This window comes from Callionymus lyra, chromosome 5 (assembly GCF_982586985.1).
Source record: "Callionymus lyra chromosome 5, fCalLyr1.hap1.1, whole genome shotgun sequence".
NCBI lineage: Eukaryota > Metazoa > Chordata > Actinopteri > Syngnathiformes > Callionymidae > Callionymus > Callionymus lyra.
The window spans coordinates 20,411,317-20,437,001 of record NC_141822.1 but is presented as its reverse complement, the minus strand read 5'-3'; the positions used below and the strand labels follow the sequence as shown (position 1 = coordinate 20,437,001).

General features: G+C 35.4%; 3 protein-coding genes across 4 annotated transcripts in view; 1 reads left to right on the top strand and 2 right to left on the bottom strand.

Annotated features, from left to right (window-relative positions):
* il11ra (interleukin 11 receptor subunit alpha) overlaps positions 1–2,388 on the bottom strand; it is a 29,390-nt gene extending 27,002 nt beyond the window's left edge. The window contains exon 1 of the mRNA XM_087791387.1: positions 2,268–2,388. The gene's annotated coding sequence lies outside the window, so the exon portion shown is untranslated. The remainder of the gene's footprint in view (positions 1–2,267) is intronic.
* A 5,734-nt stretch (positions 2,389–8,122) lies between these two features.
* Positions 8,123–13,853, top strand: LOC148079710 (cystatin-11). Its single transcript, XM_087792531.1, has 5 exons — positions 8,123–8,185; positions 8,320–8,429; positions 10,045–10,196; positions 10,279–10,380; positions 13,438–13,853. The coding sequence occupies exons 2-5, from the start codon at positions 8,342–8,344 to the stop codon at positions 13,534–13,536; spliced, it is 441 nt and encodes a 146-aa protein (XP_087648657.1). The 5' UTR covers positions 8,123–8,185; positions 8,320–8,341; the 3' UTR covers positions 13,537–13,853.
* Positions 13,854–15,911: 2,058 nt separating this feature from the next.
* Positions 15,912–24,109, bottom strand: rassf6 (Ras association domain family member 6). 2 transcript variants are annotated; one of them, XM_087791370.1, is made up of 12 exons: positions 23,958–24,109; positions 23,263–23,374; positions 21,280–21,339; positions 21,132–21,210; positions 20,909–21,069; positions 19,438–19,532; positions 19,079–19,269; positions 18,907–19,008; positions 18,248–18,299; positions 18,023–18,141; positions 17,027–17,124; positions 15,912–16,610 (listed from the first exon to the last, which is right to left on the bottom strand). In XM_087791370.1, the coding sequence occupies exons 2-12, from the start codon at positions 23,346–23,348 to the stop codon at positions 16,535–16,537; spliced, it is 1,119 nt and encodes a 372-aa protein (XP_087647496.1). In that variant the 5' UTR covers positions 23,349–23,374; positions 23,958–24,109; the 3' UTR covers positions 15,912–16,534. The 2 variants fall into 2 exon arrangements, with proteins under 2 accessions (XP_087647496.1, XP_087647498.1); XM_087791372.1 differs by lacking the exon at positions 23,263–23,374.
* Between the last annotated feature and the right edge of the window lie 1,576 nt (positions 24,110–25,685).

Genomic DNA, 25,685 nt, shown 5'->3' with positions numbered 1-25,685 from the left:
CCACTATTTAACTTCACAATCATTCAAATAGAAATTGTAGATTAAAAGTAATAATAAATACAATTCAGGATGAAGCTTAGTTCAATTTAAAATAAGGCATAAGAACTGAAAAGTATTGTGAAATAGAAACATTGATACATTCATTGCATTATTGCCCAATAATGTATTAATATTCAAAAGTAGTGTTAAAAAATAAAAAATACAGCCTCAATGAAATCCTCCAAGACTCTTAACTGAGGACGAGAGGATACAGTAGACTCCAGCAGCTTTTAAGCTGATAGATGGGCATATTTTATCAAGGGTCACATGGTCTGTAAATTCTGCAACACAGGAGTCAAGTACTTGGACAATATTGGAAATATAAGCTTGTTCCTACAGTATAACAATATATCTCAATATACCATATCGTCTTTCCAGATTCTTGTTTTAAAATACAGACCCGTATAACTGATAAAGATTTTAACCCTTGTGTTATCTCAGGGTCAAAGTAACCCTTGTTTGTAGTATCCCTTGTGTTGCTTCTGAAAAAGAACACACTTTTGTTTTTGAGGCGTTTGGGTCACCTTGACCCTGAGATAACGCAAGGGTTAAGAGCACCAAGATCCGAGACTTAGAGGTTGCCTTTAAGCAACACAACATTGGCTCTATCCCAAGCGTGACCTTTCCACAGCCCGCTTGTCTAAAATTGCAACCCTCCACAGAAATTAGAGAAAGAGCAACAATTTGTGTGTGCATTCTCAGCCAGCAGCTCGGCCTTGTTCCACTTTTTTTTTTAGACAGCCCGGGGGGTTCTCCTCTCCACAAGCGCAGCCTGTTTGCATTCCTGTTGGGCTCTATTTAAAGGTTTGATCACTTCACTGACTGCAGGAATGCACATCTGTAGTGGGACCTCATCCCACTGTCGCCCACTCCACTGGCTTATAATTGCAGACTGCAGGACGAGGATACCCGATTACTATGATTATAGTGCAGTTATGAATGCAAACAGGGAAAGTATGAGAAACTAATGTGCCTTTAAGAATAGTTTGGACTAAATGCTGGAGCTGTAAACATTGTTCAGGGATTGCTTTTTCCATCTCTTGTTGAATGCAGCAAACAAAAGAGAAAAGCAAAGCGCATTCAAAACGTGACGCAGGTTGGCTCAGTTGGATTTAACTCCAGAAAAGAGTTTGCCTCATTTAAGTCCACTTAACACTAAGAAGGGGGCAATAAAAAAAAGAAGCTGGTCGAATAAAAAGAACATTTAAATGAAGATGAGAAGAAGTTCTCCAGAAGACATGAGCTGCAATATTATGATAATATAATCTTCCGGTATCCCGGGGTCATGGTGACCCGAAGGACTTAAGAACAAATGTGTTTGTTGTATCCTTTGTGTTGTGTTCTGGGTCAAGGTGAACAACCTCCACCACTGCATATGTATTTATGGAAGCCAGGGAGGTTGTTTACCTTGATCCAGAATAAACACAAGGGATACTACAAACACATTTGTTGTCTGTCTGCCTGGGATAACACAAGGGTTCACCGTATTATATATATTTGCCGTTTTACCAGAGGAGTACTCTTTAAAGCAGTCGACTATTGTGCTACTTTAGTTTAATTTTTTTTTAACCAATAAAAACGTATCCCTTTTTTTACTGAACCTTGTATCTTAACAATTATTTGAACAAGGTCAACTCAATTTGTAGTTGTCATTGAAGGATTATAATTTGAAGAATATAAAAAAAAAGTAGTCATTGTTACTGTGCTGACAATGTGCTTCGAATTAGTGTACTTTTTTACGTAAATCTATATTCTGACAGATACAAAATCACCAATTTTATATTACATTATATTATATACATTACATTATATTACTTTATTATTATTATTTCAAATTATGTTTCCTTTTTAATTGGACGTATAAATGACTAAAACCTGAACATTCAAACATCTAAAAAGATAAAAACATGGAGATAAATCGATGTACTACTGAGACAAGTACTACAGTAGTTGTACATGTGTACTCGTTGCTATACCAACACAGCTTTCTTTCAGTAAAGTTGGGCGCAAAAGTGAGACATTGACAACACATACTGACTCAAAATAAACGATGAAACGGAGGAATAAGCTTTAAAAACAATATAAAAGTGACATCCCTGAGGGTTGAAAACAAACGTCCAGGTCCGGTGTTGCTGAGCCGGATAAACTTTTCGCCCCCCACCGGTTGCCTGCCGCCAATTCTACTACTTCAAGGACTCCGTTAACATACATTCAAAGAAATTACAAACCTTGGCGGGTCTCCCTCCGACTCACGCTGGCATTATTATGTTGTCGCCTTCCATATTTTCGGAGCCAATCGCTCAGTTTTGACGGTTCTTCTTCCACCGGGACGCTGGGAACAAGCTAGCGGGGCAGGAGAGGGAACACAAAGTCAGACGGTCGGGGGAGGAGCCAGACAGGCAACGCGGCGTTCTGATAGGACAACGCGCCTGTCATTTTTGTCCAGTGGGCGGGCTAACACTGTGAACAAACAGGGATTTGAAGTCTGAGGAATGTAACCTGGGAAAAACAAGATCAAGCTGCTCTCGTTTTACATATATTTATATATATATATATATATATATATACGTCGAAACCATTACATTTATTCGAGAACTGAAGCGTTTCGGTCTTCACCATTTAGACAATGGTACTAGTATGACCATAAGAAATTTATTTATTTTAAATTGGATGTTTTTAATTTAACTTTCGTTGATAAGCAGGATAGCTATGTATAATATAAAGTTGAATTATCTCTCCCTAAAACATTATACGTTTATTGATGTATTATTTTTATTTATTTATTTATTTATTTATTTATTTATTTATTTATTTATTTATTTATTTATTTGTTTATTTATTTATTTAGTACTCAAATGTCCCAAATGTGGGAATTCATGATAATGTATTAATCAATCAATCAATACAGATATTTTACCAATATTGTTGTTATCATTACTCTACAAATCAAGTTGACTGAAGAAAAACAACTGGCGCACATGTAAGTTCATCATACGTATAGTCTATATAGTATATTATATTGTATTTTGTTAATATAATGTGAATTATTTACTCCAACATAATTTAAGGGCACCTAAAGTGTAAACTCTCCTGAGTCACTCACATGTTTCAAATGTTGAAGTCCTCTTTTACAAGATGCAGTAGATCTCTCATCATGACCATGTTTTGAATTTATTTCTTCGTAAGCTCCGCCCCCTTTTGTAAATCTCGGCAAAGTAGAGGTTACGAGAGCGGAGTCCGTTATGACGTAAAAAATGGGCTCCACCCCTCCTTCAGCCAGCTGAGACTTCTGGCATTGATGACGAATGGCGACAAAGCTTCCCCAATCAAAGAAGAGTGTGTGTGGTTATGGTAAACAAGACTTCATCTCCAGACAAACAGTGTTTTCAGTGGGTGGGGCTTGAGAGTTTTGCACAAACAGACACGTACTGATGAGTAGAATAGAGGTCCGGGATCCAAACATCATTTGCACTTTAAATATGAGTATTAAGTATGGCCACCAAGCCAGCACAGCAGAACGCCATTCACAACTAGTCTGATTCTGGTTGAGGTTTCTGCCTGTTATATGTTTTTCCTCGCCACTGTCGCCAAACTCTATTCTGACAATGCCTCGTTTAATCTGTAAACTATCTTGAGATAAAACTGTTATGGTTTTGACACTGAAAATAATATTTAATTGAAAATAAATGACGCACGATTGAAAATGTGTAAATAAGAAGATTATATTAAACTATAATTGTAAAACAATACACATATACCCTGAATTAAACAACATCTAATCCTGGCTTTACTCTGCTTTGTCATCGTGGCAGTGGAACTCATAGTTACATTTGGATTCAACGTCACGTAAACACATTAAATCGACTAATGGCTTAGGCTTGTGTAAGCAGTAAATCGGTTGCCGGTGATATTCCACTCTCCCAAGCAATTAACTTTTAACCTCTGGAATATTAATGCACGCTCATTGCTCCAGTGTTTTTTATTTTTTATTAATCATTATTACTATCTATTTTATTTTAGGAACGGATTTTCTGGCTGTTTATTGATGATTATTTAATGATAATTTGTATGCATGCAATTCACATAAATTGTAAAGAGCCTCTGAAATACTTTTTTGTTTCTTCCATTGATTTTAATATCATATTTCACATGAAGCCTGTTATCTTAAAAAAAAAAAAAAAAACACAACCTCAGGTAAGAACTTGAATTTCCCACCTCAACTGTCAATTCACTAGAAAGGTTTTTTCAGATCTGCCTATGATAATGGAATTTGTATAAAAACCTGTTGCCGTGAAATACAGTGTTGCCTCCCTCTGCTGGTCACTCTTAAGCCGTGCATAGATGTGCATCTTTTTGGAAAAATAAATAGAAATTAGAATAAAATCCTTTTTTTCTAAATCAAGAAAATATTCACCAGTTTATTTTATATATCAAATTTTAATGAATTGAACCAAATCCAGATGAATCATGTCTTCCCTGCGCTATTGTTCTTTCAGAATAAGAGATCATCCAACCTGCATGTTAACTAGACAAAATAGCAAATAGCTCAAATTTGAGCACAAAATTATTTATTAAGTTAATTTAAGTCCATTTTTTGGACTGCAAACGTCACAGAGAGCTCGGGCAAAATGAGCAATAGGCGAGGGACACCCTGGAAAGTGCTGCTGATAAGGCAGTGTCGTCATTTTTAGAGGCAGGAAGGTTGCGGCCTCTGTTTTCAAAATAATGGGAGTTTCAATAGAAGATTATAGAGCAGAGAGTGCCATCTAGCGAGATCTAATGGTAATGACACTGCTTCACTAAGCTTCATCAGCCAATCACGACTGTAGATGGTGCTGAAGTTGAGGTGTTAAATAAATAAGAACAACATAATGTGAAGCCTGCTTGTCGTGTGAACAACAAAACAGCTACATTTGTAAATAAGTTACTGTCGGTAATTGTTAAATGTCATGATAAAATGAAACTGTATGACTACATGTTGTGGCTTGGGGCACCCTTATGATGGCTCACATGCTTTAATTAAAAATAATTCTATGTTATTTACTCTTTTTAGTGACATACCAGTTGGTTTTGAAGTTTGTGTGAAGGGATTTTTTTTTACAAGGAAATCTGAGTAACAGCTTCCTTCATCAAATAATATCAGCTGAGGTGAAGACCATGTGTGGTGAAAAAAATAAAAATAAAAATACAATTCATAGCATGTGTTGAATGATCTAAGTATGAAGCCAAATAAAGATAAATAATGAAAAATTACAAATAATGACTGAAAAAATAAATAATGTTGTGCAGAACAATCATCAATAAAATAACCTGGCAGGTGAATCAAAAGTCTGGGTTGAAAATGAACAAACGGTACTTTTCTCTGGGCACTCCTGCAGTCAAAAGATGTGCGTGAGTGTACCTTCGGTGTACCTTCTTCCTATTTACAGTAGCTACTACTGAAACAACCAGTTTTACAGAAATATGAAGAAAAAAATATTAATTGTGATACATTAAGTTAACTATAGCGATCTAATAATGTGCATGTTATGTTATTGTTGGTATTTTGTCTGAAATGTGTTTATGGTTACCCCCAATGTTTGCCTTTAGCACTGGATATAGACTATATTGAGGGAAAAATGAAAGATAAATACCAAATTAATTTGTTTTAATTATGTTTTAATGTGTTTTACAGTTCTAAATGAAGATCTTCAGTGGCCTCGAGTGTCTAGAAAATAACCCTTATTATTATTATTATTATTATTAGAGTAGTAGTAGTTGTTGTATTCATAATATTATTAGCAGTAATCGTAAAAACAAAATAAGATTATTAATATTATTGTTATTATTATTAATGTTATTATTATTGTTACTTTAAGTTGTAGTAGTAGTCGTAGTAGTAGTGGTAGTAGCACTCTTAGTAGTAGTAGTTGTATACATAATATTATTAGTAGTAATCGTAAAAACAAAATTAGATTGTTATTATTGTAATTATTATTATTATTATTATTATTATTATTATTATTATTATTATTATTATTAAGTAAGTAATTTAAATTATAGAGCACTTTTTCAGACCAGGGTCACAAAGCGCTTAAACAATCAAAACAATACTCCATAAAATATATACTAGTAGTAGTAGTAGTAGTGTTATTATTACTTTAAGTTGTAGTTCTAGTAGTAGTAGTGGTAGTAGTAGTATTCATATTATTATTTATATGCTTTTCGTAAAATATTAAGATCATTATCATAATTATAGGTAGTAGTAGTAGTAGAAGTAGTAGTAGTAGTAGTGGTGGTAGTAATAGTATAACTAGTAGTAGAAGTTGTATTCACATTATTATTATTACTTTTCGTCATAATTTTAAGATTATTATTATTATCATTATAGGTAGTAGAAGTGGTAGTAGTAGTATGATTGTTTTTTTTTAATTATTATTATTATTATTATTATAAATTGGAGTAGTAGTATTACTATTAGTAGAATTAGTAGTAGTAGTAGTAACTGGTGTCCCCATAGTAGCTTCTTTTTACTTAATCTTTAGCATCATCTGTAGTCTACTTATCTCTATGTTTTTCTTATTTTTTTGCTGCAAAACATGTTTTTATTATTATTTGAATGTGGGCCTTACCTTTGTCATTTGATTCGTTTGATCCTCTGTTCGCTTAAAATGTCCTCTTCTAATATTTAAAAAAATATTGTACACTACTTTGTTCATCTTTAGTCTGCATCTTTTATCCCTGCCATCGTACTCATTTCTGTGTCTGTCTGTAGCAGATGTCTACCTTTGTTTTCATTCCCATGTTGTATTTCAAGTTAAGATGTCCTTTGTCTTCTTTAATTTTTGCTGCGTTCAAATAAATGGACTGTTAATGGAATTTTGTCGAGTCACTCTGCCTCCTGTCCAGCTAGATCTGGGTTCCCTATCATGTTGTAAAATACATTTTCCATATCTTCAGGTGGATCACACCTTCCAAAAATAACTATTTGTAGGCTTTGAATATAATGCAGGCTGAGGTGAAGTCAACTCTTCTTATAACTGACCACCACCGTAATCAATAATTGTGATGTTCAATGGTTTATTGGTGAATAATTACAAACAAAGAAATGTTGTTGCTTGGTTAAAGTCCATTTACGGGGTCTATATCTTTTAGTTTAAATTAGATAGTCTTTATTAATCCCTCTGGAGATCTTCTTTGGGAAATTAGGTAAATTTAAGTAAGTACATTTTTAACTAAATTAAGTTTTAATTAACTAATTGCAGTCAATGAGGTCTTGAGCTGATTCCTACCTGCCTGTCACAGGGCTAACTCACACCATGAGGACAATTTTGAGTATTCACTCGACCTCTGTATGTTTGGACTGTGTGAGGAAACTGGAGTGCCTGGACCAAACCCACCTAAGCACACAAAACATTAACTACTACTGGAACCTGAAACCTTCCTGCCGTGCAGCAGTAGCACCCTAAATTTATATCTCATGCGAGAATCTGTTGATTAATATCGTTCTATTCGCTTATTTCCTCTTCTGGTTGTTATTAAATATTTTTTCCTCGATCAATCTGAAGCCATCAATAAATCTTTCACCAGTGCATCTAAAAGCACTGATTTGCATTTCACAAAATAAAGCACACTAAAACACTATCCTCCACGTCCATCAGTGTGTCATTCAAACGGGTGATTAAAAGGCTCGAGCATGCAATGACTAATGTTCTGCTGCGAACAAAAGATCTGGACAGGATGTTGATGTGAATCGCCAGGCTCTGTTTGTGCTTGAAATCAGGGCCTGCCAACAGATTTGAACCAGCACATTGGAGTCGTGTCACCACAAAGTGCAGTTCTCGACTAATGGGCAAGATAGAAAACACACACACACACACACAAACACACACACACACACACACAGATGTCAACGGATAGACACATATAAAAGCTTATATCGACACTCAGCCGACACTTATCCCCATTTACGTCTCCCTCTCTCTCACACACACTCCCTCTTTTACACCCCAAAGCCACCACTGAGTTAAATCCTCGCTCTGCCAGTCAGCGAGTGGGCGTGGCTTCTGCTGACCTGTTAAACAAACCAGGGCTTAAAATGTTGAACGCCCACTGATCCACACACTCACAGCCTCACTCACGCCGGGATCTACTCAACAAACATTAGGTGACTATTGCATCTCTTGACTCTTTGTTTTAAGCTTCAGTTTTATAACAGTGATCGAATCACTTTGTTAACAGCTTCAGTTAAGCTTATCTAACATCTTTTTTTCTTTTTTATTTTTTTACACAACATTCAAGAGCCCTTTTCAAGCCAGCAAAGATGAGACTCCTGCTGTCGGTGGTGATGTGCGTTGCTGTTGTCCAGCTGTGTTTGGGGGATGAACCCACAGAAGATCCCATCGTCCCAGGTAAGAAGAGGGGAGGGGGATATGGATGGGTTTTAAAAAAAAAACAAAAAAAAACAAAGGTCTTTCTTTGAGCAGTGAATGATAAGAGGGTATAAATAGTTGAAGAAGACGGTTAACAAGGCTGTGTTATGAATTAAACAAAGCATTGATGTATTATTAATACTTTGAATTCTTCTACAAGGTCAACACTTCTGCTTTCTAAATTGTTTTAAAATGCTAGGAATTGCTCAACCGTACCTTACATTTTTTAATGTTAGATCTTGCTTTTGAACTTAACAAAGTTCATGTTTTCACAATGTGTTGTGAAATTAAAAACAAAAAATGTAAACAAAATCTTCTTGCAAAGCCAGATATGTATATACTTAATCATAAATATTAAGTATATACATATATGTATATATGTGTATATGTATATTTAATGTGGCAAACCACTTTAAAAATGAGTCTAAGGAATATTCATAAAAATATATATTATTTTATTTTGTTGTTATTAGCAATGAGAAAGTGCCCTCACTGCTACTGTAGGGACATTTTGAGATCTTTTTTTGAAAGGTTTGTCACAGGGCGGCAATGACATAATGGCAAAAATAATAATTGCAGATTGGTTGGACAGAGTGAGTCACGCACTGAAAGGAGTAGCCCGATGTTAACAAGCCAAGTGACTTTCGAGTTTGTTTTGGGAGTGTTCAGGCATGCACTCATACTACTTTGTGTTTGTGCTCATACCTTGAGAACATATAGAGCCTTGAATAGAAAACTCTTTTTTGTGTTTATAGTGTTATATATTTGTGTAATAGTGTTAAGAACGGGTTGATACAGTACCTACCTCTTAAAGGTGTTATCTGATCCATAGCAAAAATGTGTGTACTTCAAGTAAAGTAAGTAAGTATACTAATATATATTTTCTTTTAGCGTAGAAAAGTATAATAAATTGATCCTTATCTGAATAAGTTTCGATTTTAAGTTTACAGAAAGTCTACTAGGTATATTCTCTATAGTCTATAGTTGATACCTTAAGTATACTATTCTCAATACGTCTCAATGCTTCCACAGCACTAGTTATATACTTTTATATACCCAATATATTATACCTTATATTAACTAATATCGTTAATTGCACTACAGTAAACAGTTTCACACAAGGCACTTAAGTTTTCTGAACATGGCAACAAACCAGATGTCACGTGTTTGGACCAACATAAAATATTTTTGTCACAAAAGCAACAAATGCAAGACATGCAAGGACACTGTTTCTGAAGTATTTCTGCTGTTTTGTATTCTTAAGACAGTCCAATGCTTCACAACACTAAAAAGTTCAATGTGTGTCTCTAATAATAACAGTTTTGTCGGCCATTACTGACTCCAATAATTTGTCTACTTCTGCATCAACACAACATTAAAGTTGCCCAAAGAAAAAAGCAGCACACTGTACATGGAGGTATACTTGAGTATACATCAGTGTGCCATTTTGAAGTATAGTAAATATAGTCCAAAGTTAACTTAAAGTATAATACTTTAATTTAAATATAAACTGAGTTAACTCACAGTAGTCTTGAATATACTTAATTTTGCTGAGGGCAACATTTGAACATTTAGATGTATTCTTCCCTGACAGAAAAGGTATCTCTGTTGGGCGGCTGGAGCGAAGTCGACCCTGAGTCCGATCAGGTTCTGGACGCTGCCAAACATGCAGTGAAGTTCTACAACTCGGACCTGAAGGGCAGAAGAGTCTTCAAGTTGCTCTCTGCCACGTCCGTTCAGAGGCAGGTGTGTGACGTTTTCTTTTCCTTACAACAAAACAAGTCACTAGTTTGTTGTAACAGTTGTGTTTGTTTTATTCTTCTGTTAGGTGACCAACATGATACACTTCAAGATTCAGGCCGTCTTGGCTAAAACTAAATGCCTGAAGTCAGAAAATCATGACTTGAACACCTGCAATCTGGCCAAAAAGGTAAATAATAAACCTATTTTCATTTTGTTTGTAATCACAAGGACACATGGGATCATGTTATTGTCACACATCACATGACCACACAGTAGAGTGATACAATATATTCAGCTCACAATCCAATCCAATATATATTTTTGATACACTTGCACAACTTGGCTTTAGAATACATTGAATTTTACCGACATCTTGTAATGTTTCACTATCTTTTGGTTGAATATGTCCAAACATCCGCTTTAGTATCCTCTTGTCCTCAGTCATTCCCAGGATCTCGCAGGATTTCATTGTTCTTTCACCCTTAGAGGACGTAATGGCTGCAGCCATCTAGTGGCTGGAAGTTGAATAGCAACACAAAAATTAACAAACGCTGTGATATCTGCCTGTTCAATAAAATATTGAGTTATTTAATTCTATACACAATTTATTGAAATATAAAGCATCAAATAACTATTATAAAATATGATTTGAAAGCTCCCCCAACTTTTAGTAAAGTGTTACTGGATACATTAATGCTAAATATCAAAACACTATGGTTAAAATTTATCAATATATATAATATATCAGGGTTTTTTTCACAACCCAATTGACAGTGAGAGTCAACGACCCTCTCGAGGTGATAACAACCCTAACCTTAACACCCCAGATGGGTTTCTATGACCCACACATTAATCCCAACTCCCCTCAATGATCCTCTGCCTTGTCCTTAACCCTTGTTTGGTCTCTGCTGAACAAATGTGTTTGTGGTATTCCTTGTGTTGTCTCGGGGTCAACTTGATCCTGAGATAACACAATGACTAGCAAGATCTATTCTAGTTCCCAAAGACCAGCACCTTCAGAGGAAGCCTCTGCGATCGTTTTCCCAAAACTCCACTCAGTCCAGTTGTTTTTCTTTTGATCCCCTTGGATAATCTAAGTCTATTAGTTGTTGTTTTTTCATTCAGTCTCGTTTTTTTGGGAAATAATTTGTAGGCACAGACGTTATTGAAAATCCTACCGTCCGCCGCAAACATTCTTTTTTGAGGATGATGTACCTCAATTATATGTTGGCATCCTTCAAATCCCTCAGAAGATAATTTCAGTGCAAAGCATCATGAATTCCCACGTTTGAAGCCATGAGAAAGAGGAACTGGATCCTCTGAATACAAAGAAGGATGAACGACATGTGAGGTTGATATGGATGATGAATATTTAAAAAAAAGGTTACTTCCATCACCCACCTCAGGACAACGTCTTCAAGTTCTAGAATATTCATACCCTCAAGACAGCAAAAGAGTCTTATGTTCTGTGAGACCCACAACAAGATATTCTACTTACTGCTTTACTCAATGTAAGTAAGTAAGTAAGTAATAGTTATTTGTAAGACGCCTTTCTAGACCAGTGTCACAAAGTGCTTGAACAATCAAAAGCAATTAGAAAATTAAAAAATACCTACAGATTTAAAAATTCTAAAAGGCTAAGACAACATAAAACAAACACAGGAGTTCCAGAAAATCAGGGGAAATCCTGCAAATAATAATGTCTTAAGATGTTTCTTGAAGGAGTCAGTAGATCCATTAAACACAGAGGGAGAGGAAGATCATTCCAAAGCTTATGAGCAACAGCCCTGAAGGATTTCTCTCCTCTGGTCCGGAAGCATGTTCAGGAACCGTCAGTAGATTCTGATCCACAGACCTCAGAGCCGGAGCTGGGGTGTAAGGCTGGATCAGATCACTAATGTAAGGAGGAGTCTGACCATGAATAGTTCTGAAAGTAAGAACCAGAATTTTAATATTGATCCTGAAAGAAATTGGCAGCCAGTGAAGAGTTTTAAGGATCGCTGAAATATAAGTTCTTCTACTAGAGCGGGTCAGAATTCTCACTGCAGAGTTTTGTATTAACTGCAGGCGAGATAGCAACGTCTATATAGTAGGTTTAACGCAGTTTTTTAGCAACAGGATCCTTCAGGGGGTTTAGGGAGTTTGTCTAATCAGTGTGTTTTGTGGCAGTCAACTGTGTTCCTATGGGAATCTGTGGGTGGCTGTTAGTTGCTTGTATGACTGGTGCCAGAGCTTAGTATTCACAGATTGTTCCACATTGCTAGAAGTAAGGACTGGTTTCCAGCTAGGGTTGGATTCCTTCGACAGTTTATAACTTATTTGGACAGAATTTATAGGCACAGTCAGGGCATTGGACGGGTCAATTTTAGTCTTATCCAGATTGGGTCACTGCCTGTGCAGATGGCCCTGTTGGCTTCATCGGGCCATAACCAGGTCTTACTGGAGTGGTGGAAAAGTGTGAAGCGGCAGGGATGAAAAATATCTCCCCCAAATATGAATCCATTGCAAGGTGAAGCGCAATGCATAGCAGTGATGTGCTGATGAAGCTTCATGAAACACTGTCATGTTGTTTAGAAGTCAGTAGGTGGCGCCATCAGTTTAAAAATGATGTGATTTTTCGTCAGAATAGTTGTTCAAAACAAAGAAAAATACAGAAGAGACCACGCTCTAGTGGACTCTGACAATAATGTCGCTGCTTCATGAAGCTTCATCAGACCATCACTAGTGAGGAGCGTGGTCGTTTGGAAGTAGCCATGTCACCTCTTCTCTTTAGAAGTGTCAAGTGTTGCCCTCCTTGCTGGAGCTGCTGCCCCCGTGACCTGACTCTGAAAAACAGTGAAAGATAAAGGCCAGAATGAAGCCCTCATTCAACACTCATCAGCCAAATATTTTTGTCCGTTACCTTTTTGTCGAAGACAACAAGACCAAGTTGCAGAGTTTCTGCAGCTACCAGATTTAAATCCTTCAACGACCTGGCTGCCAGTAGATTTTTTTCCCAATAAAAAAATGTTTTTTTTCTTGTAGGGGCTTATATTGTACTTAACCCTTGAGTTGTCGCTGGGTCAAGGTGACCCAAAGGCCCAAAAACAAATGTGTTTGTGGTATCCCTTGTGTTGTCTCTGGGTCAAGATGAATGACCTCCACCACTGCATATGTATTTCTGGAATATATATGCTGCATCATTTAAAGATCATGAGAGAAAGTTTTGTTTTTTAATAATCATGTAATTTTCTTGTATTCACAGCGTCTGCAGTGCAGCTTCGACGTTGCATTCGACCCTCGCAAAAACAAATACGAGCTGCAGCAACACAAGTGCACGAAAATGGTCATCAATGCTCAATAAATGTTTAATGAAGCAGACATTTTCCACTAGATTATCAGTGTCTCATGTATTCTTTACATTTAACCTTTCAATGTCCTACCCACCTTTTTAGATCACCTCTTGATCTAAATTTGTAGCCTAATGAAAAACAATTTTGGATACTCAAATTTGTATAATTATAAAAAAAAAATTAAATTAACAGATTGGATTTGTTTTTGTTTTATTGTTCAAATATATCAATAAGTGAGTTGAATACATATCAAAGAAATGACTGATTAATGTCCAACCATAGGTTATTGAATATGGTTTTGTCATTAATAAACATGGAAAAAGTTCAACATCATTTGTGTGATTTGTCATCTTCAGCAGCTATCTTTTAAAAAAAAGGAACGTTTTGAATCCTGTAATTAACTCTGGTTATTTTTCCCTTTGTTCTTTGTTTACATTATGGGGAGGATAATCAGAATTAGAATCTTTCATGGTTGTGCGATATAGAATTAGAAAATATATATTTATTTTGACAAATAATGCAAATTATAATAGCTTCAAATTTGTATTTTTAATACATCCAGATTCATTCATTTTTTTTGTGGAAATACTAAAATCGCTCAACTATAGAAGTCATCTCAAGAACTTAATTTTTTAAGTGTATTTATTTTATTCTTTGCATTGTGTCATAATATTGGGAAAACACTTTGAGTCAATGACACAACAAAGGTTTTTCTCACTGATGCTACTTAGAGACGCAAATCAGAAAATAACTTTTCACTATCTTAATCCTGTGACTCACTGTGACTCTGTGATCTGAACAGCCAGTACTGACAGGATACAGAAGGTTTATCCCGGATAAAAAACCATGTGGTCATTGTTGACAACATAAACATGTTTTTGCTCACAGTTGTAAAAGAAAAACAAGGACTTAATAAACAGTTTGTAGACTTAAACGGCCTATATTAACATCCATCCTAAACCAGAATTAAAAGTTTAAAGGCCGCTTCACTCTCTTTTTCCATTGCTCAAGTGCCCTGAAATAACTTTGCTTCTGCTCATGTGGAAACTCTAAGCCTCAGTAATACATCATCACCGTTTAGATACAATTCTGTCATTTGCCATGCCGAAGGAAAGTGTTGTTCACTGCCATATAATTTGAGGCTGTCTGCTGCTGCCTCGTCTGAGGGATCGTAGAGTTTAAAAAAAAACACACACTGATGTTATTAGCAATGTTTCTATGAAGGTACCGAGATATCTTTTTTTTTCCTACTCACCACAACTAAGAGTGTTAATATCACGTATACGCGACATAGACGAGCTGTAACACCAGCGTGTCTCAGCCACAGACAAACATGGCAGTCATGTGACTCATTCACTTGTGGTTAACTGTGAAATAACTCAACAAGACATGACTAAAAACATTGCACTCTCTTCTAATATTAAATAAATATATAGAGGTAGCACATCATTGTTCAAACCCCTTATCTGGACCAGCTATCCTTTTACTTTAAACTGTTTTTTTTATTCATGTGTTACTATTTTTTCATTTTTAAATATTAAGTCAATATACACATGAATATATATTATAGTAATTTTATAGGGATGGTATTATCTGATATATTGAATTGCCACTATTTAAATCACATCATTTATGTTTGAAAATGTTTGGGTATTACGAGTCAATTTAATCAGATGACTAATGTTTAGAATGAATGTTTGTCACTTTCCTAAGAAAAATAAAGTCCAGGTCCCGTTAAAAAAGCAACAAAATAAAAATAAAACTACATGGTAAACATCATGCAGAGTAATTCCAAAGGAAAAAATATAAAAATAAATACTGAAAAAAATATGACAAATGACACTTTCTTATAATACGTTTTAAGTAAACAAAGTTTGAATAGATCTCTTTACATTTCTCGGCATCTGAGCAAAGTCTTGCTGTAAAATGTAGTCTTCCCTATGAACGAAAGGGTTTTAAGCAGGAACAAGGCACATTTTAAACGTTATGAAACAGCGACACCATGTGGTGATAACGCAAACAAGCGTCTGCATTTAAGTGACGCTCTCTTGCTGTGTATTACATCTAAAACGAGCAATATATTAAAGAGGTCAGATGTGTTTCATTATCTTCCCCATCATTTTATTAACAGAATTACTAACCTCAAAAATGGTTTGTGTCTGATACAGTCTGTGTTATCCTTCTACAAAAATGTGTGACCATAATTTGTCATTTATTTGTTCAGTGTTTAAAAAAAAAACATTTTTAAAGACAAATAAGAACTATGGGAAGGGCTTTCCTTCTTAAAATATTATTTCTTTAATTAGTAAATTAATAATAAAAAAATTGTATTGACTCCAAAATAAATGAAAAGGGCTGAGAACACCTTTTGAACAGAAGGACAAACTTGTTTATAATTATGAAAGATTGTTTATTTACAGTTATGCACAATAATTATTCTACAACAACAACAACAACAAAAGTATTTAACAAACAGCGATGCTGAAAGTGCCAGTCATAGACCAGGAAACATTAAGTTCTCATCATGGATCCAGTGATTTTGTGTTGCATAGTTTAACCCTTAAGCTCGACAAACTATAATAATACCATGTTTTGACCATAAACCATGTCCATTAGTTACTGTTAAAATCACTCTATTTTTGTTTTCTATTACCGAGTTATGACCCTTGTTATGCCCCATTAGAGATCAAACTAGTGATGGTCTGATGAAGCTTCATGAAGCAGTGTCATTATTTTCAGAGTCCACTAGAAGAAAGTCTCTGCACTATTTTCCCTTTTTTTTTAACAGCCGTTCTAATGAAACATCACATCATTTTCATACAAATGCCGCCACCTACTGACTTCTAAAGAAATGGCACTGCTTCATGAAGCTTCATCAGCCCATCACTAGTAGAGTAAGACGGACAGAATTGAAAACAAAACAAAATAAAAAAAATAAAAAGGTATCGTTGCTGATTATCGGAAATCACAACCTGGATGTTTTTCATTTTAGTGTCATTTCCGCAGATGTCAGACGCTTGTTTCAATGTGAGGAGACGATTTAGAGTTCAGTATGTGGGAGAGGAGTTTGTGTTGTTGGTGATACCTGAAACACACAAACATGCCAGTCATCCATAAATACCATACATTTCATTTATTTTGGAGGCTTTACATTTTGGTCACATTTCCATTGTGTCCTGAAGTTACCATCACCTCAAATGAAATCAGTATATCTATTTTTTCTTTCTATTTCTCATGACTTTAACATGATTTTCAACATTATTTGGATCACCAATTCAAAAAGTCACATGATGCACCGCCAGAGTTAAAGCTACACGTCAACCCAGAAAAATGAACATTTTCAAAAATGTTATCACCTTATGATTCTCACTTGCATCAACAATCCTGGCTGTCCTTACTGATGAAGCTCAAATTGTCTTAAGAGCTAAAACTTTGGCAAAATGGACGAGCTATAAATCATTCAGAGGTGTGCAGTCAACTGGACACATAGAGTAGACTTACTTGCGGATTACTCTTTGTACCTCTCTGCTCTCTTCATCTCTGAGTTTTAGTAGAACCTGCTCCAAGATGGGATGTTCTAAATTGAGATACTGCGCAACCTGTTGTAGAAAAAAAAAAGAAGAAAAACAGGTCAGTTGCATAAAAATAACATGATCTCAACAGAGAAAACAGTTACAAGTTTAATTATTTAAAGTGTTAAAATAAGCAAGTTTCAAGTATATCCAATAAATATACACAATATTTATTTTATGTCCATACTGGATATTTTTGAACAAGACAGTAGACACTACTGTATGAATTTCTGGACTTTCTTTGCAAGTTTGTTTTATAAAAAATAGAAAATACATGTGAAAAATATGTTTTATCTCGCAGATTTTACAGTTGTGACAAAATGAAACATTTCTTATAATGAGTTTTAAATAATCAAAGTTTATATATATATATATATATATATATATATATATATATATATATATATATATATTTTAACATTTCTTGGCATTTAAAAAAACATAAGAAGAAAAAAAACAAACAGGTCAGTTACATAAAAAAAGAAAAAAAAACATATTATAATAGGTTTTAAATAACAGTAAAGTTTCCTTCCTTCAAAAAAAAATAGAAGGGAAAAAAACAGGTGAGTAACATCTTATAGAGGAAAAGAGTTTTTCATGGATATAATTGTTCTCAGTAATAGATTTTAAATAATTTAATTTCAGAGTCACATTTTTGGAGACAGTAGACACTACTGTGTGAATTTGTTGCACTTATATAAGAAAGATGAAACCCAGCTTCCTCTAAATATAAAATAAATATACAATTAAAACATTTATTCCCCATAGACTTAAAGCAATTTCAAACAAAAGAAAAAAACTGTAACAGTTATGAGAAAATGACCAATTTGTATAATAAGTTTTAAATAACTATGTTTTAAAAAGCATATTTAAATGTCTTGGCATCTGATAAAAAATAATGACAGTATGAATTTGTTGCACTCACATCATCACTGACTTCCTCCTCGTCCATGTCCATCAAGAATATTTTCATGATGTCCTCAGATGGACCTTGAAGTATTCGTTCCCACAGCGGCTGGTCTCTGTTGCTGAGCTTCCTCTTTTCTGGAAGCAAATTTAAGGGGAGGAGGAAGAAAGAAAAAACACTTGTGAGTCATCGTCACTTCAAGATGAAGTGAACAAACTTATGCAGTCATGGAGAAGATGTCACCTCCGCTCTGGTGCACACAGTAGAGGGCGAACTCCTGAGGGTCATTTTCTATCTGTTGGAATAACAAGAGCATCAGTCAAAAAGAGGATTCGATCATTGGTCGCCTTCGACATCTTCTCTTCTCTGTGCTGTATTTTGTTACACAACTGAACCTGTCATATACTACAATAACAGAGAAGGTATTATTATATAACTAGTAGAGACTTAAATAGCTAAATACTAGAGAATTAAATAATTTTATTAACCATTTTATTACATTATTCAGACGTTTCACATCTAAATAAATGTCAACACAACACAAGCTCACATTGGAAATATAATAAAGCATACACAGAATTTTTTATTTATTTTTTTACACACATTTTCAATCGAAACAAATGTTAAACCCTCATTAAGATGTATAAAGGGAAACAAATAACTGAAAATTAAGGTAAATAAAAGGGAAATATGATTTAGAATATGACATAATATGAAAAGATTTGTAAGGGTTTATGTTTTTAAAAAACATGTCTGCCTAGGATTAAAGATTGTATGTTCGTCAGTGTTAAATAGACAAAGAATATTTCAATTTCTTATGAATTCTATAACAATGTTTGGTCATGTAACCCCAATAAAAGACGTTTATAAATAAAGCATGGCCTCCTCTTAATGCTTCTCACCTTGAACTTGTGAAGCAGCTGTTCAATGACCTGGTCTGTCGTCAATTTGCTTGTAATCCGAACTTTGGTCGACGTACCAAAACTTGGGGTGAAGATGGAAGTCTAGAGGAAATGTTTGTGTTAGTGACGGTAACGTTCAGTGGTCGTGACGAAAGGTGTGTAAAAAGCCTGCCTTGTAATTGTAAAAATGTCCATTGATTGAAAAGCGGTGTTGTCGCTCTCTTTCCCTCTGTGCCGCCGACTTACGCGTCCGTCTCTTGACCAGAGAGGCGTCGCTCATGCAGCGGAACAGGTTGGACTCCGCCTCCAACTCCGAGTGTTTCTGCCTCAACGGACGCATGGTGACCGTCTCATAAATAGGAGCTAACAAGAAGTACAAATATAGAGATTAAAAATGGCTTTTCTCCTCTGACTTAATTCAGCTTTTGAACCATTAATAGAATACAAATTAAATCTATTATATACATAGCATTATTTAACTTAATCAAATATCAACATTAATTCATTAAAAAGGTAAACTATGAGGTAAACCTGGCAGAGGCGCATTAGGAATGGATTCTTGTGCTGTCTCCGATATCTCGTCTATGTGATGAAGGTCCGTGTACTCGCCCCATCTGCTCATCCCCCTGCAGGACAAACAGGTTCCTTGAAAAACATTAAGAAATAATACATTTGTTTTCCTGCTTTACCCAAATATCTCGAGCAAAACAAGCAAATTACAAAAGTACTCAGAGAGCGCAGACTTATATCCGGCTCCTTATGTTCCTGTCACCATCGAGTCTGGTTCTGGTCAAGGTTTCTGCCTGAACGCTTTCACTCGCCCCAGTCACACTATGTGTTTACTTTTCTCCAATATAGTCTTACTTGTTATCTCAGGGTCAAGGTGACCCAAAGGCCCTAAAATAAATGTGTTTGTTGTATCCTTTGTGTTACCTTTGGGTCAATGTGACTGGATTCAAGAAATACATATGGAGTAGTGGAAGTCATTCACCTTGACAAAACAAAGCGCTCTACAAATATAAATTACTTACTTACTTACTTACAACAAACACATTTAGTTTCAGGCCTTGGGTCACCTTGACCCTGGGATAACACAAGGGTTAAACTGTAAAATGTTATGATCTGACACTTTAAATAACACTATATAGAGTTGAATTATATTATTATGAAACACATGCTTATTGAATTTATCACCAGCCTTTTAATTGAATGATTATCATTATTTTGATGCTGCTAGCTAGTCTGTAAGTCTGTGTGGAGCTTTGTATATCTGTTTGAGATTTACTTCATAAACATGCTCTCTTTATATTTGCAAATTTAACTGAGATGTAATGTTACAATATTTTAATTTTAGCAAAAAACAAACTGCTGTTATTTATGTGTATTTGTTCATAGGTGTTGAGCGTTTGGTTGTGTTTTACTCGCTTTAAACACAAAAAGGAAGCAGGATCAAGAGTAGAAGTGAGTAATTCTCGGATCTAGAGTTCATGGCAGAGATCAGGGAAGGTGAAGAAGAGAGTGCAGCAAGGATGGAACCAGTGGATGCGACTGAAAGCGGTGACAGAAAAGTAGATGCCAGAGTTAAATTCTCCAGTAAAAACCTGTCAAATGTGCATATATAATGCTTTTAAAATAAAAAATAAAAAAGCTTGTTATTCTAAGTATAATTGCCAAGTTAAACGTATCATAAAACAGTCTTTTTGATGTGAAAAGTGGATGGAGAATGATCAGAATTGAGTTGCTGTAGCTTCATGCTTGATTTATTTTGTGACAGCCTCATGACTGAGTTCATAAGCTGGGTGAATGCAAAGGGGAATCACAAAGTGAAAGCACAGAAACTCATGTATAAAGTATTTTCAATGCACCTTAAACCACATAAATGTACCTGTTTAAAAGGACTAATAAAAATTCAAAATGAAAATTAATTTAATGGTTGAGCTACAATGTATATAATTGCTAATAAATACAGTTTTCGATGAATAAATAACTGTAGTTCACGCACCTCTTGTTTGCAAGGGGACTGAGTGGACTCGCGGGCTGAGCTGCAACCGGAGGCACAGGTGGAAGCATCTGCTTTTCATCCTGTATCTTCAGCCTGATGGGTCTTCGTACTCCCCAGGAAATGTTGAGGAACCCTTCCACGATCACCTCGGAACCCTTACCCTGTTTAGAAGAGAACGCTTCTTTCAGAGGACTTCCCTTTTCTTCGAGTGACAACCACGCACCTGACTGAAGTTCAGGTGAAGCTGCTTCTGGTCCTTCAGGAAGCAGTTGTAGGTGCTGAGCAGCGAGAGGAACTCCGCCCTGGAATCAACCTGACCTTAAGCACCAAACAAAAAACAACAAGGTCGAACGATCACTCTACGTACACACCTGGACAGCATCCGTCCGTCTCCTGCCTGGACCACAGAAGAATGACTGGTGTTGTTCATCCTGGTGTCAGACAAAAAACAAACGACTATTACAAGTTAACACAATACTACGATATTTGTCAATGTGGTAACCTAGTGCAGAATACCATCCTCTTCTCCGCGCTTAAATTCTCCGCTTCTTTGTTCTGAGCTTTAAATATCTTACTCCGCTCTCTCTTCTGATGTTTCTCTGTTATATTTATCCCTCTCTCACTCCCTCTCTCTCTCTCTCTCTCTCTCTCTCTCTCCACAACACTCTTTCACTCTGTTTCCAGGCCATTTAATAACAGTACTCCACCCAGAAACCAGTGATGACAGTGTAGCTCCCAGCATGTGCTTATCCTCTGGTCACAGACTGCAGTTTGTGTTTTTTCCACGTGGCTTTTCCCGATTCATCTCCGTCTGCTAAAAACAACACGGGAGTCTAAAGGAACTTTTTCCTCAAGCGAGTCGCAGTCCATCTGACAAACATCTCAGGTATTCAGTGGCTGACCACGCCCCCCTCTGAGCAAGACAGAGGATTGTTTTTTTTTTTTAAATCAATAGTTTCACAATTATGAATCACAACCGTGTAGTAACATGATGTGAGGTGTCATGCAGCAGATATTTAAAGGTGCCATTAGTTCAGTGAGAAGACGTGAGGTGCGACTCTACAGGGAGGTGGTAACTTCCTGCTGAAGTGTAATAAGCAGGTTGAAAAGACATCAGACAAAGGTTAATAAGAGGTTAACAATGGAGAAGATTTGTGGCGAGAGTGAAGTCTGGCCCTCTTTACTGATCCAAATCTTTTGTCCCGGACTCAATATCTGACATTTTATTAATTTATTTTGCATTTTTAACATTTAAAATTTTGCATCTTTTTTCTCAAAAGAGAGGATAAGAATTATTTAGTTTGAAGCAAGTTTAACAACATTATTTTAAATCCACTAACTGTAACTCAATGCTGTAGGACTATAGGAATAACCTGAATATATGGAACACAAACTACATTAATAGAATAACAATAAAGTTTATCACATATAAGCCGCACCTGTCTGTAAGCCGCAGGTGTTGCATTAACAACATTAAAAAAAACTTAAAATATCACTTTTCTTCTCACGAAACAGCAGTAAAACATCCAAATACAATAAAAAGAAGTCGTGCATATCTACTTTTGTAACCTCTAAAAGCTTTTGTAACATTTCTGAATACACTTTTTTACGCTGCCGTCTCTATTGTCTCAGCACAGGTACATTGATGCCAGGTTTACGTCCAGCACTTTTTATTTTCTCTCTCTCAACCGTTGAATCGATCACCTATAACTTAAATGTAGCATCGTATGTATTTATAAAATCAAAGGTGAGTGAACAAAATTTACTGTTCAAAGCTAAATCAATCTATCGTTTTCTTTTCTGGTAGTTTAATGATGCTTTGCATCAGTGTTTGGTAAGAACTAATGTCTTCCTCAGTGGATTATATTAAAAATACAGTAATTAATTGGTCACCACAAAAACATTCCATCTGCCTTTTAAATGGACAGTAAAGTAAAAAAAAAAAAAAAACACAAATCCCTTCAAAAGATCCATCAAAACTATTTGATGTTGATATGTTTGTCAAACTCATTTCTCCCGCCTTCTCTCTCCTCTCATCTCTTTTCGCTCTTTTTCACCCCATTCAACCACGATGGGAACAATATTTACTTCTTTGGTCAATCATCAGCTTTATGTATTTTTTACTTCACGAAAATGAGATTTAAAAACAGAAAATGCAAGACTTATGCTGTATGATATATATATTATATAAAACTCTCTTTCAGAAGCTATGATGTTAAACTCTTGAAACAATGGTGAATTATTTTGTTATTTCCTTTAATTTAAGCTCTTAAACTGCACAATAACATAGAAACACAAACGCAGGTTCAATAATGACAATGATTGTTAAAGTGAGAAGTAGTGAAAGAACTTACTGAACTGTTAAATCTCTGCGCTGCTGCTTTAATGAAGGCTTGAGCGAGACTTGTACTTTCAGTTTTTCGTGTCTCAACACGCACATATTAGCTCTTTCAGAACAACATGCCACTGCAGAAGATTGAAATAAAAAGTGAAACAAACTTAAAAGAGGGTAACAAATAACTAGTAAAGCACTGTTTATCACTCATAGTATCAGCAACTACTTTGTTTTATCCCTCGTATTTACATTTAAGTTAAGAGTTAAGAGTCAGTAAAAGTAAATTTACTATTAAACTCAAACATCACTTCAATTAGATGTTACCCAAACCAGAACCAACAACATTCCCTCAACTCTAAAACACTTTTAGAGATTTAGATCGGACAGATCAGTGTTTATTTGAAGCAGCTCGTGAGGTTTGAAAACGTTAAAACAACTCAGTGAGCCAGAGAAACACAGCCAAGGGGGAAAAGAAGCAAAAAATAACACACACGACACACCCAGTATCTCTTTCCAGACTTTCTCTACTTTTGTCTCAGATTTGAATCCAACTTAAACATTCAAATATATACCTTTAATACAACATATTTTCTTTACCTGTCAAAGCATCTTTTTTATTTCCATAAGTATCACCTCGTGTGTGTCCACATGTTCCATACATTAAAGCATATTTTATATTAATTCAATCTTTACAAAAATAAAAGAAAGTCCTACCTGCTTTGTCATTCAGCCTCTTATCAGTAGACGGGTTTTTTTTATGACATGTTTGACTTGTGTTGGCTAGTGTGTGAGTTCTCTGAGAGGTCCAGAGTACAGTGCATGTGGTAAGAGCTGAGCCTCTGGTGCTTCAGCTGCTGGTTAATTATTGTGCTACACGTTGAGACAGCATCAGAGGGAGGGACCGTCTCGCTGACACCAGATATGACTTCTCCATGGAGTGGAAGTGGAGTGTGTATAAGGGGGTGGGTGGGGGGGGTCAGTGTGTCAACAATCCAGGGCGGGGTTGGGATCATAATACAGACTCGTGACAATACCCATTTGAAAGAAAAACAATTAATTTAGACAGGTGCCAGTCGCTATTTATACCCATGAATATGAGTAGGAGCTTTTTATTATGAAAAAAATAACACTCCGTTTATAAATCCTAAAGACTTATTTAGCTGTTATATTTGAGGTTCAAACATAAACTTTATTTTACCAGAAAATATACTCAAATATTTTAGGTTCATATGTCACATATATTCTGTATAAATGCATATATATTTTTTATTTTTACATCTTGTAAATAGATTGGATTGTGAAGCACTGATCTTAATGAATTAAAAACATGGTTTATAAAGAATTACAATAAAAGGGAAGTCAAGGGTAGAAAAGTCAAATAAAACTGAAAGTCACGACCATGGTAGAGTTATATTATTTGACCAGCAGGGAGCGCCAGAGTATCAATTGAGTGGCACTTTGGCCTAACGACAATAAGATAAAGAGGAAAAAACAACGCCACAAACAGGCCTGAGCTCATGAAACAATATTTAAATGCTGTCTTAATCTTTAAATTGAGCTTTTAAAGAGAAATCAAACAAAACTTTTGAACGTTTTTTCCCCCCTTGTTAATTAGACAAACTTTAATTTTATGATTTTGTTGACGTTTTGTTTTGGCAAACCTGTAAAAACTCACCATGAAAGAGTGACTGTTCTGGTGTGTCACCTTGTAAATGTTGTAGCTGTGTAACAGCATCACCCAGTGGCGAGGACTGTGAAGTGTGGCCAAAAAAAAAATACATTCAAACACTGCATGGGATTTTTAAGAATTTGGTGACAGTGAAGCTTCAATAGTGAGAGCAGTATCAATGTTAATGCTGTACTTTATTTTATTTTTTGGGAGGTTTTGCTTTAGATGGATCTTCCATTGTTGTATTGTCCTTTGGTGAAACAAGAGATTGTCAAATACGACACAAAGAGGTTATTTAGGAGGCACAATAGATGAAACGATGTTACAGCAGAAAGGATGCAAGGCGAATGAAATGCCATTCCTTTCCTAAAATAAATCAGGACATACAGGCTGGTAGGCAACAGGTGGTGACAAAGAGTCCTGGACTCATGTGTCCAAAACACAATGTTGCCAACAAAAGTGTAACATAATTGTCTAAAACAATGTTTTTTTTTGGTTTTTAATATATTGATATATTCTTTTTGGTTATTGTTTATTTCTATTGGAGTGTCATCGGCATAGTCTTCAGATTAGCATTGAAAAATTAACCTTGAATCTACAGCATGATTAATATTTTTACTTTTTAAAAATGGAAAACAATTTGGTTGGCAACAAGAAAATGCACAGGGAATTGGACCATCAATTTATGGACTGATATTTAGGAGTGTGTTAGTCATTTCCATGTAACAAAAAGAGTCTGGAGAAAGTTAATTTCACGTATAAATTGAATTATT

Coding starts and splice junctions, on each gene's coding strand:
- LOC148079710 (XM_087792531.1), top strand. CDS start 8,342: ATGAGACTCCTGCTGTCGGTGGTGATGTGCGTTGCTGTTGTCCAGCTG. Junction 8,430..10,044: donor AGAAGATCCCATCGTCCCAG/GTAAGAAGAGGG, acceptor CTTCCCTGACAG/AAAAGGTATCTCTGTTGGGC. Junction 10,381..13,437: donor CCTGCAATCTGGCCAAAAAG/GTAAATAATAAA, acceptor TTGTATTCACAG/CGTCTGCAGTGCAGCTTCGA.
- rassf6 (XM_087791370.1), bottom strand. CDS start 23,348: ATGTGCGTGTTGAGACACGAAAAACTGAAAGTACAAGTCTCGCTCAAG. Junction 19,533..20,908: donor AGTCCCCTTGCAAACAAGAG/GTGCGTGAACTA, acceptor TTTGTCCTGCAG/GGGGATGAGCAGATGGGGCG. Junction 17,125..18,022: donor AGGAGGAAGTCAGTGATGAT/GTGAGTGCAACA, acceptor TTTCTACAACAG/GTTGCGCAGTATCTCAATTT.